The sequence below is a fragment of the Pezoporus flaviventris genome, unplaced genomic scaffold, assembly GCF_033815535.1.
Source record: "Pezoporus flaviventris isolate CSIRO_AGI_PZ_B2104156 unplaced genomic scaffold, CSIRO_AGI_Pfla_v1 ptg000002l, whole genome shotgun sequence".
NCBI lineage: Eukaryota > Metazoa > Chordata > Aves > Psittaciformes > Psittacidae > Pezoporus > Pezoporus flaviventris.
The window spans coordinates 6,151,388-6,163,405 of NW_026892550.1; the positions used below are offsets into that span (position 1 = coordinate 6,151,388).

At 36.8% G+C, this 12,018-nt stretch overlaps 1 protein-coding gene across 6 annotated transcripts in view; it reads left to right on the forward strand.

The window, feature by feature from the left end:
- Nucleotides 1-12,018, forward strand: part of CFAP99 (cilia and flagella associated protein 99) — a 53,945-nt gene that overhangs the window by 21,398 nt on the left and 20,529 nt on the right. For all 6 annotated transcript variants that reach the window (XR_009745918.1, XM_061467455.1, XM_061467465.1 and 3 more), the window contains 5 exons: nt 311-485; nt 4,362-4,442; nt 6,539-6,604; nt 7,598-7,657; nt 11,599-11,687. Coding sequence is in view for 5 of the 6 variants with exons in the window: in XM_061467455.1 (XP_061323439.1) it covers nt 311-485; nt 4,362-4,442; nt 6,539-6,604; nt 7,598-7,657; nt 11,599-11,687 (471 nt within the window). In the remaining variant the exon portion in view is untranslated. The remainder of the gene's footprint in view (nt 1-310; nt 486-4,361; nt 4,443-6,538; nt 6,605-7,597; nt 7,658-11,598; nt 11,688-12,018) is intronic.

Consider the following 12,018-nt stretch of genomic DNA (forward strand, 5'->3'; position numbering starts at 1 on the left):
CATATTCTCTTCTAAGTATGTTAAGTGTGTACTTGGCTTATGGCAGCTGCTTTTCTGATTCAGTCTGGTCCTGCTGCAAAATGATAGTTGCTTATTGAGTAGAAACTGGCTATTTCACGTTACTTGGCTATCAAGAGATGAGGTAACACAGTCCAACTAAATAATGAGTGCACGTTCACAGGTCAATTCTACTTAAATTCAGTGTCTGAAAGAATTACAGGATTCGCACCAGTGCCAACCTCATCTACTGCATGTAAGTTTTTATGAAAGAAAAAATAAACTAAACTGAAAAATCTGTTTTTATTTGAAGATGGCAGCCAAAAGTACAGCAACTGATTGAGCAGCTCACAGATAAGTTAAGTAACCGCACCACCACTGTCAAGACTTCAACGGTCACTCAGCCGAAGGAATTCAATTTGACAGTACCCAAACCACGTGCCATTCCCATACCTCTGCCGATACCAGTACTGGAAAAAGGGCTGCCTGTGAGTTTTTTATGCATGAAGAGATACTAAGTTTTATGTATGCTTGTGCACAAATGATGATAGGGGAGTTAATAGTCTCTTTAAAGTAATTATACAAAATCTGCAATCTTTGACAGATCAATAAGGATTTTTGTAATGTTCTGTGGTCAGGTTTTTAAAACCAACCAAACTAATTTATTTCAGTGAATGTTTTGTAAGAAAGGAAAGGGAAAAGGTTGGTTCCCATAGTTGTTTTGTGACTTTTGGAGGTAGAAGTATACAATGGGTACGAACTGATGACAGCATTGATACAAGTGTTTCTGGTAGTCCTTGGATTTGTAAGATGTTTGCTTTGAATAATGAACTGAAGCAAGTAAGAAAAGAACATTCAAGTGATACTTTTTTACAAACTTATATGTTTTGTAGATGAACTCTCATTAAAATAATGGCAAAGCAATTTCACTGGAGGTGAGATGGACTTGAGGTTTGCAGCTCCTCCTTAAGGGTGGAATTTTATTCCTATTTGTATTAATGATGAATCTCTAAAATTAAAGTTTTCCAGTTTAAATGTATTGCTCACATACAAATGAGACTAGATTTATCTTTGAAATGCTAAGCTTTTATTTTACTCATTGTCTAAGACTGCGATTCAGTTACAGTGATACAGATCAGAGACACACGATTGGCTTTAAGTTAGCTCACTGCAATAAACAGGATTTGGGATCAAGCTGCTATGACTAACTTAATAAAGACTCCAAAATCATCTATATTTAAATGAAGTGGGAAGTGAGTTTGGAAGTCATACTTTTGGACATTATCTGCCACCTTGTATTAGCACTTCAGGTTTTAAATAATACATGTGTTGAATGCTCTCAGAAACCATTTACATCCTAGGATGGCAGAGCAATTTAATGATACTGTGTTATACAGTTAATGGGATTTTATATTGAAACAGCTTAATACCAGGCTCTGAAAAACTGCATTTAATAACCACTTAATCAGTATAGGAATGAGTCACATTGCTGTCATTTTAGTACCTTTATGCTGTGCAGCCCCTCTAAGAATAAATTTGCTTTAATGCAGATGCATTTACAGAAGTTCATTTGTGTTGTTAGGATTATACTAAATTTGGTTTACATTCTGACCAAGCCTGGAAATTTAAAAGCTTGTGTGAATCTAAAACTATTAGTACAGTAGTGACATATGCTGTGCTTATCTCTGTACCCATCTCAGCAAATTAAGCTTCACTTTAATTTTCCATACTGTTGCCAGTATCACCATTTTAGATGCTGAAATGAATGGAGACTGAAAAGAGAGCCCAGATGGCAAGAACGAGTTAGTAAAATGAGAGCAGGCCATAGTTCTGGCTAATGTATGGTGGAGAGTTGTATGTAACTGAAATGAACACACAGAAATAAACCTGCTTCAGAATACATCCCATAATCTGCAGAAATGTTCTCGACCATTTTCTGACAAAGTTGTTTGTTTTATGAGATACCCATTTTTTCTCACAGTTCTCATGCATCTGTCAAAGAACTTGTCATGTGGTATATTAGCAGGGACTATTGTAGTCACAATAACTACAGGCATAGTTACTGCTCAACTTTGAAAGAGCTGTATGAATTCCTGCGGAGGCGTCTGGATTTTGAGCAATGCCTACTGATAAGTTATTGCATCCCTATGGTGGAACGAGTTCATTCTGATTAACGGGATTATTATTTAAGGTATTTCTTTCTGCTAGGTTGCATTATATTTTCTAGTAGAGATAAAATGAGATGCAAGATGAGATGTACAACATACTTTGAGTTCAGGAGGTGGGGTAGTACTTCTGCCCTGTTCCTCTGGTGAAGGAACACAGGTTCCTTCACCAGGGAGGATGAGAGATGTGAGATACTGCGGAAGGCAGGGTAGTTGTCTTAGTGATCTGTATTGAGATGTGACTGTCCGCTGACTTTGGGAAGTTTCCTTGGAGTAACATAGACCTAGAAGGATGATCATTCATCATCATAAAAGTTCCTTAGCAATGGGGCACACTAAGTGATATGGAAATATACTTTAATTTTTTTCATTTAATAAGGAATCATTTCACTCCAAATATTTGGTCTAAACCTTATAAATCCTTCTCTCCACTGTCCTTTGCACACAAAGACATGGATACACACACAAGCATGCACATATATATACACACCTTCATGAATACACTTCTACAAATTAACATAAGTGCTTCAGCTTGAAGTTTGCAAAGGAAACAAATGGAGACAGATGCTCAAACCTGATTACATGCAAAATGATTTGGACACATTTAACTTCCTTGGATCTTGGCCTTGGGTTACAAATAAAATCCATTCTTTTAATGTCACCACTGTATTAGAATAATAAGATTCTGCAATTCTTTTATTTTTAGATATTCTGTAAACCAATCATCTAGTTTAAAAAAAAAAAAAAAAAAAGCTGCACTGAGATGTTATTGCAACACCCTTCAGCCAAATTTAGTGTATTTTTTTGATATATTCATTATTAGTTCAGCTGTGCTTCATAAGCAGAGTTGCTGGTTTTTCAAAGTAATTAAATGGGTGAATTCATTTGGACAATACAGAAGATTTTGTTTGCAGATACACAGACCCAACAAGCTATTTATGATATTGTTATGGATAAAAATAAAAGCTCTTAATACAATAGCATTGCATTAGTTTGCTCTTGTTTATCTTATGACAGCAACTTTAAACAAAGCAAAAGAGCAAAGACTACCAAAGTTCAGAGTGATTATTTATTTAGGTCTTCCTTAAACTTCTTGTGGTACCTACTCCCTAAATAAACCTCTAGTAAAGGACATCCAGAAAGCAAAGGGAGCCTGACCACTGGCTGGAGAAGAAAAGCAAGGTTGGTGCCTCTTACTGCCAGCCTCCCTTTTTTCACATTAGGATGAAATAGGAACAGTTTGGGCTTTTTTATATCTCTATTGCTAGCATTTTCAATTTACTTACAGTGACTGATCCTCTTCCAGCAAGTGGGTAATTGCTGTATTGTCTATCTGCCTGCCTGATTGGTACTCATCACTGCGGTACCTGAGGGCTAAACTACAAGGCTAAGATCATTTTTGAAACTGATTGGAAAGTCTCCCTAAATTACCTGGAATAAGCAGAGCAGTTTCTGAGGAGGGATCTTCAGTTTACACTGGCAGATGAGCACAGTTTTGCAGGTAAAGCACATGACTAGGAAGAAGGGTGAAATAAACCAATACTCACTGCCTGTGCAACCCTTTTCAAATCCTCTGGGCTTTAATTTCTCCATCCATAAAAGCATAATAAAAATTCTTTGATACTGCTGGGAAATGCTTTCGGTTCTACCTCACTTAAAAAGCTCACAAAAATACATGAGCAGTCTCACCAGTGCATTTAATTGCTAGCTTCTTCTGTTTGCGCATTTATTTTGTCTCTAGATAATGATGTCAAATAGCAAAGGCAATGGAAAGTACATCACATTCATGAGAATTTCAAAGCATAGTTCTTTATATAGTGCAGTAAATCTAGATGGGATCCCCATGTTCCTCCAGTACAGTACAGATTATAGATTTTTCCCATTAATTCTCGAATTAATTCTGTAATTTCTAATTGAGATATGACATTTTTAGCAAGATAAATATTTAAGCAGATGTCCAGTAAAGTGGCAGACTATCCCACCTACATGGGTGGGTGAGGTATTAACATTGGACAGGACTGGAAAGCCTGGGTAGTCCCATGTCTTCCACACTGGTGCTGATAGAAAAAAAAATCAATAATTAAAAAATAACTGCAGCCCTTCTATAGTAAAAGTGAATGTGGTTTTTTTTCCTGTAAGAATGTGTCACTTGGAATATTTTATACCCCATATTGTAGACATTATTGCCTTTTAATATAGGTTCCTCCAAGCACCTACAAATCTCCAAAGGAAAAAAAGCAACTAGAGCAAATCAGAACCCAAAATCGCCGAAAAGCAGAAGTAAGTGTATTATTTTCTTGTTCTGTTTTTTTCTTTCTTCTGAACTGTTTCTTCTGCAATGTTCCATCTTCATAAGTCTTAGAACTTTAACTGAAACATATTTGCTTTTGCACCTAATAGCTCCTGGCTCTTTCTCTAGAGACATGGATTTTGTATCCTGTATTCTGTTCTATCAGAACAGAATCTATCTATCTGCTTTTCCATCTTCTTTATTTTATTAATAATTGTTCTTTTATTCACAAGTACTATTTGAGAAATTATGCAAGTAGCCATGTAAGGTAGCAGAAACACAATTACTCTCTTCACAAGCTTGAGATAGTTTAATGGCTCTTTTACTCCCACAGGATGTGGATATTTAAGGTATTCACTTAATAATTAAGGCTTCAAAAACAATGTTCAATATTTTTGTTTGTTTTCTATAGTAACTGGTAAATGCCCACGTCATCACCTACTGTTTTAAAATACCAGCAGATTCTAACTTCTTTTTCATGCAGATTCCATATTCTTTCTATCAGCAGTCTGAGTGAGTGGGAAGTGTGCATGATTTGTAAAGAAGCAGAATACATTGTCTGTGTGTTAAGAGGGCAGGAGAAGGGAGGCCTAGAAAAAACAAAGAAACAGATCTAGTTATTTGATCCAAACTTTGATATGAATCCTGTCCAATGAGTTAGCTCCTACCATAGTTAAAGCAGATTGTTGTCCTCTTCTCCTTGAAGGGAACTAATTAAACGTCAATTTCCACCTTCTTCCTTCCTCCCTACATTGCAGTCACCATATCCAATCGAAGAGCAGTATAAGCTTGATAAAGGCATGCTACTTGACTCCTTTTTATCTGCACTTGCCCACCCCCATTCTGAAAATTACTTACTCGAGCTTTCACTAGCCAGTACAAGTTCATTTATCACTGTTCTGGGCTCTCCTCATGTCCTTGTGAAAGGAGCATTGGATTCTGCCATTAAACAATAGTAAATGCCTTGATATGGGATAGATCCGAGGGGATACACTTTGCATTCCTTTTGCTGGCCCATCACATTACTTATGCTTGTTATTTTGTTATAAAACAATACAACTTTATTTTTTATCCTTTTATGATTTCCATATTGTGGATAAAGCATACACCTATTTGTCTATGTGCTTATTTGTATATACAAACTTCCTAGAAAAACTGGGGAGGAAAAGCAAGATATCACAGTGCTTATATTGTCAAAAATTTATGACAACTATAAAATCACTTAAACCACCAGCCACGTTCTTCAGTAGAGAAAGTGCATGAATACAAGGAACAAAGGAAAACCACCATAGAAATTATAGCTGCAATAACAACAGTTTTTGTTGCCTCTGGAATGTTACAAAAGGCATCCAAAGCATTCACAAAGGTCAGTTCCCTAGACTGTTTGCTAAACAGCTGAAATGTTGGGTCCTAAAAGAAATATGCATTTAAAAATGCCCCTTGTTTCACAGTATTTTTGCAGAAGCTATAGCTGTCACTGTATCATCTCTGAGCATCTATAAGGAGTGAGAACACTGGAAACTGTACTCCAGACACTTATAGAAGAACTGATGTTATGGGCAACTTCTGTCCAGAAAGCCACTAGAAAATCTACGTGTTTCATAGCTATGATTAGAGATTTGGATTACAACCAAAAGGAATATCCCAAAACTAGAAATGTGGCTGCCCATACTCCCCACTTTAAACTGACTGGTAAGATTACTGCTAGGGGTGTGCCTACTGGAGCAACCCTCAGTGTTCAGATCCCCCAGTCATGATCTTCATTGTTTGTTAGCTGTGTGGAAATAATTACTACCTATGGTACTAATGTGCCACAGATAATTATGAGGTTGAATTCTAGATGACCAACGTTTCATATATGCAGACCTGTCAAAGGCATGATGCAAAGATACAACCAGGCAGAACTATGTAGAAAATCAAGACTTGCCCACTTCCAAGTCTTTAATCAGGAATGAAAATGCTAGATCAAGCTTTCATTCCTTGCAAACAAGTTAATATACTGAGTTGCAAGGCTTTCTAAAACAGAAAATTCTTACTACATAATTTACATGTACCACATTCTTTAAGCTAATTGCTTTCATTTTAGGATCTGCTCCTGAAAGCAAATGCTGACCGGTTCAAGTGTGCAATCATGAAGGTTGAAAAGGCAGAGGTATGCTACAAAATACTTTATTGCCTAAAAATTTACCAGCATGAAGATGAAAAATTACTGGAATATTCAAAGATATCTCAAAGTATTCAAAAATTTTTGTTTACTTGGGGTTAGGAATTATGTGCTTATCATTTATAGTTGTACTGTCATTTCACATCCATATACTAACATTTGCCTCTTTGGGTGCATAATGCACAACCCCTTTTCTTATACTTCTTGTGCTGCTTTATTAGTCTTCTAATTTGAGAAAAGCAGCCTTCCTGTGATACCCCTCCCAACAAGTCCCCAAACTGGCCATTTTTCTCTAAACCCACATATTATTTTTCCATTAACTTTTATGCCACAAAGCAGACAAACTGTGGGAATAACGGTCCCATTCATACAGAGTTCTTGCTTTGGTTGATTCCCAGTTCACAAGTATGTCACCAAACTGTGCGTGTAATATATCCATGTATATTCATTTCAGCATCACATCTGCATATTCTATTCACTGTGTTCATCCCCATGGTCCCAGACACTTCCACATCAGTATCTATAACCAACATCACAAAATTAAATTAATAACCATCAGTAGAATTCTACCACTATTTAATATTTTCACAAAGTGTGCTTTGACACTCTACTTTGTCTTCCCAATACCTATTTCAGTTGAGCTGAATATTTTAATATAGATAGGTAATATTTTGTAGTCAAATAAAGCATTGCTGTTACTTTTTTAGCATTATTTTAGACAATAAATTTTAGTCAACTTTTGGATTTACCATTGTATGGTCATTTGGTACAAAATATTCCCTCTAAGTTGGAAATACATAGTAAATTTTTGTGGATATAGCAATTCCAAAATAAGTCCCTTATGATAATATTTGTTACTCCAGATTAATATTCTAGGTGAATATTCAAGAATGATTTTTTGGTAAATATCTAATATTTTTTGCTGTGTACTTGAAAATCTGCCTCTGAAATGAATTAATGTATTTTTGGTTTGAACTGCAGAACATGCAGTATGAAGACAGCATGAAGAGTAAATTTCAGGCTCGAAAGGTCCAAAGGAAGGTGAGTAACCTCTAAGGTACTGTTGTCAGATGTACTTGAAAACTTCCGAGTGAAAACCATGCAAATTCTGTGGTGCTGCAAACTCTACTGGAATCCATGTTTTTACACTGTAGCCAGGACCATGGAAATCATGGAGTCTGTGGCTCAAAAAATTTGGCTTCTGCACTATTAACAATCCAAAAGATATGGTCAGGGAGCAACAAGTGTGTGGCAACTCCAAGAGGGAAGAGAAACAAGGAGCAAAGGTGATGAAAACACAGGCAGTGTTCTCACCAACCAGGCCACAGCATCTGAACATGACAAGGTTGGTGGTAAAGCCAGGTTCTGCTGAGAGCAAGACATCATTAGACAAGCACGTTAAAAAGTCAGGTCTGGGGGCACCCAGGAAGTCCAGTCAGGAGGCAAGGCTTCAACAGCAACCCAAGCCTATGACAGCAGGAGACAGAGCTGGAGAGTATTACTTCCAGCATAAGGGAAAAGACTGAAGCCCATAACTGAGCTTAAGTGGGCCTCCCAGACAAGTGAGCAGAAGGTGTGAAGGGAGGTTCTAAGTGAGGCTGGTCAGGGCAACAAAGACATATCTGTTCCCTGAGGGGCCTGACAGGTGAGTCATGTGCAGTTGCACCGACTTCACGTGTAACCGTATTGCCTTAACAGTGTTCTCAACTGCAAAGGGAGAAGATTTAATGTAAAATGGTAAGGACTGAGAATAGTCCGCAGAAAAAAAAACAAAGCAAAGCAAGACAAAACAACCAACCCCTCAAAAAAACACAAGAACTGTAAACCCCTGGTTTAAGAGCTCAGCATAGGGACAGAAGAATGTTGTGTCCATAAATCACTGTTTCAGAATGATATCCCAGAGGATGCTGAGTAGACATTCCAGGTAATGACTGCCTGATACACAATATACAATCAGTCTGGATGTTTGTCTTGTTTCCTTTAGACACACACTGAGGTCATAAAATCCACTATACTGATTGCTGCTTTGCTAGAATTTCCAAGAGTCAGAGAATTGTAAGCATGGAAAATGGGCTGTTCAGCCTTACTGCTACAACGCATGAAAAGTGAAGTTGGTATTTCTGCAATAACTACTAGAATCTTCAGTCTTACATCATTCACCTTTCCTTTGTTCATATGTAGAATAATTTAATGTGGAAGTTGCCCTTGTATTGTGACCTCAAATATCTTCTGAGCAGGTCTAGCTACTCTTTAGAACTATGTGTTTAGGTACGGCTCACACACACTTCAGTAAGACTGATTCCCTGTTTGGGGAACTGGACATCTGGCAACTGTTTCTAAAGCATATCTGGCATTAATCATATACTGAAGTTATCTTTAATAAGAGTATCACTGACTCAGTCTCCTTGCCTGAATCCAACAGCACTAAAATGACAGGAAAGCAGTAAGATCCCAGTGCCTTCTGCACTTGAAAGAAGGGGGTGAGGGGGGAGGAACAAACCAGGAAACACATAGTTAACCCAAATACACATGACCTATAGTTATGTGGGCTTAGCTCAAGGCTATGTATATCCCACTTCCTTTTCTGATAGTGTAAAGTACTGAAACCTAATGAGAGTCAAGCCACCTCCTAACTGCATAAAGTATGGGTTTGGCATCTTACGGCATTGATCAGGGCCAGTTCTAACAGCTGTTAGTATCTCCTCTAGGAGCATAGCCAGTTTTATCTCATCTGAACACATTTGCCTTAAAGGTTGGTTAGGTGATATCAAAGATGCTGCTGTAACTTCGAAGCTGAGACAGGCATACTGTTACTGACTTTTAAAATACTTCTTATTCCTGTTACCTTCCTGCCTATGCAACAATCTGAGTAGACAAATCCTAAGAGGAAGGTTTGTTCAAGATGTATAAATAGTATTATAATGTGTCCTCAAATTAATGGAATTATATAATGTTTTCATCAAGTAGCATTTTCCATTCCTCTTTTTAGAACATCCACAGTGTATTAAATATATTTTTTCATTTCAGCCACATCTATTATGTGCAGCAGCAATTAGTTCTCATTGCTGTTACAAAACATCTATTCATCCTTTTCACTGGAAGAATGAGACAGTACAAATGCATCATCACTGTCTCAATCTGCCTTTTGCTCACATCAGCCCTTGCTCTTTATATATTTATTACTGTTGGTGAGCTATTGTGTGTTCATTATGTGGCAATGGTGAATACAATTTTTTTCCACAAGAATTCCAGAGTTCTGCCATTTTCCTAATTATTTCCATATGCTTGTTTTGAAAAAAAAAAAAAAAGAAGATAACTCACTACAGGAAAAGATGCAAATCTTCTTTGATACAACATGACGTAAAAGAATCTATTCGGTTCTTTTACTTATACCTGTCTTCGTATGTCTTGGGAGTCCGAGTTATTTTGACTATCTGGGTTGTCATATTTCATTCATTGCCATACAGTCGTATTTCTGTTTAACAAACTGGGAAACTGAAGTTAAAGGTATTTCCATAATCATTCTTTGTTCCGTTCTCTATCCAAATTATGGTTAGTAAATAAACAATATGAAATCCGTTTACACAGGTAATTGCCAAAAATATAAACATTTCTATGTGTGTCAGAGAAAATGTCTACTGTAAGTAGGTATTTTATACACAGGATGGTGGATAGAATACAGGCTGGGAAGAGATTATTTATGTAATTCAGGAGGCTTTGTGAAGAATTGAGTAGACCAAAAAGAAGAACATCATTAGGCATTAAGAAGAGCAAGTATAGCAAGTCAAACACAAGAAATAAAATACATTTGTTTGGGTTCTTTTCCTAAATTCTTCCAGTTATCATATTTTGTTTAAAACAGGTAATTAATTCTCATCCATTAAAATGTGCCATCTCTCTGGAAAACACAGTAATTCTACTTAGTGAATTTCTATGTGATAGCATATGCTTGTTATCTTCAACCTACCTAAGTAATATCAATTATAAAACATCCTTTTTCCAGTTAGCTTGTGTATTTCAGGTGAGTATAGTCCATATTTATGCATACAATATTTGCAGTATATAGCTTGAGTGATTCTGTGCTCTGTTTCTTAACCACTCATTAAGCTGTTAATTTGGGATTTAAATACATGTTTGGATTCTGAACACATAATTTCTCTGGATTTAGGTCAAATGTGTCATGACTGTGCTTTGTTTTCTGCAGAAATTATCCCAGTTCTTATCCCACCAGCACTGCTTTGCCTCCATTCAAATCAGGTCTCTTACAAAGTCTGCCTGCAAAGGTGATGTATTTTTTCTGAACAGCTGACCTGTACAGGGAACATTTTTAACTGTTAGACCAGTTGTTCCCTTCCTCCCTTAGTATTTAGAGGTTGTCTTGGAGTTAGTCCTAAGGCAACTTTGAGAAACTGAAAAGCAGCCACAGCATCTAGTCCAACTTACACCATGAAGCCTGAAAGTCACTGAGAACTGTACTTCACCTCTACTAGCTAGAAAATGGATACAGTAATTGGCGATGCCAGTTGTCTTAGAAATAGTATTTTGAAGTCCTAATAGTGACTAGAGACCTTGCTATGAAAAGTACTGCTTATGTCTAACTTTAATGGTTTTGGTTAACGTACCCTCTTTCAAAGAAGCAGTTTATTTTCTTTGTCCAAAAGCAGATGGAATCCCTGCTCACTATGTATATGAGCACTGAAAGAACTGAAAGGAAGTGAACACATTCTATGGGATTTGACATGGTCCAAGAGTGATTACAAATTTATAATCCACTTGGGGGACTTCGCTGATTTCTTAAGCAGCTTGAGTGGTTTATGAACAGCATGCAATTTCATTGTGAATGTCAGACTGATGCTAGATGGATGCTTTAAGCAAAATTTATGCTGTCTTAGGTCAATTTATTTAACCCATCGAAATGTTTTTATACTCTGTTTTATGGTTTACATTACTAACTATAGTATATACATTCCCTTTCCTGACAGATTGACAATATACCTATTAAATTAAATGCTGCAGCTATTTTAAGAGAAGGTGCCCTCTATCAGCGGAAAATGGAACAGGAGCTCAAGAGGTATAATCACACTTCTCAGATTACTTTTCAAATCCCTGGATAGAAAATAATTAACCACATTAAAAATAATTTAGTAAATTCCAGGTAAACTAAAATAATGGATCTGTTGTTAGGATCAGGAAGCTATTCTAGATAAAGAAAGAAGTGGAATGAAATGAAAGGCTACATTAAAGTCACTGTTCTACTGTAGATGCTGTGCAGTGGGGCTGTGTTCTCATTTAGCACTCTGGCTAGTGTCCACCTGCAAATTCCAATAAGCATCACTTGTTGTATTTATTCCCATTCTCTAGAATAAATGATGACCAAAATACGCATCTATTTCTCTGTCCAT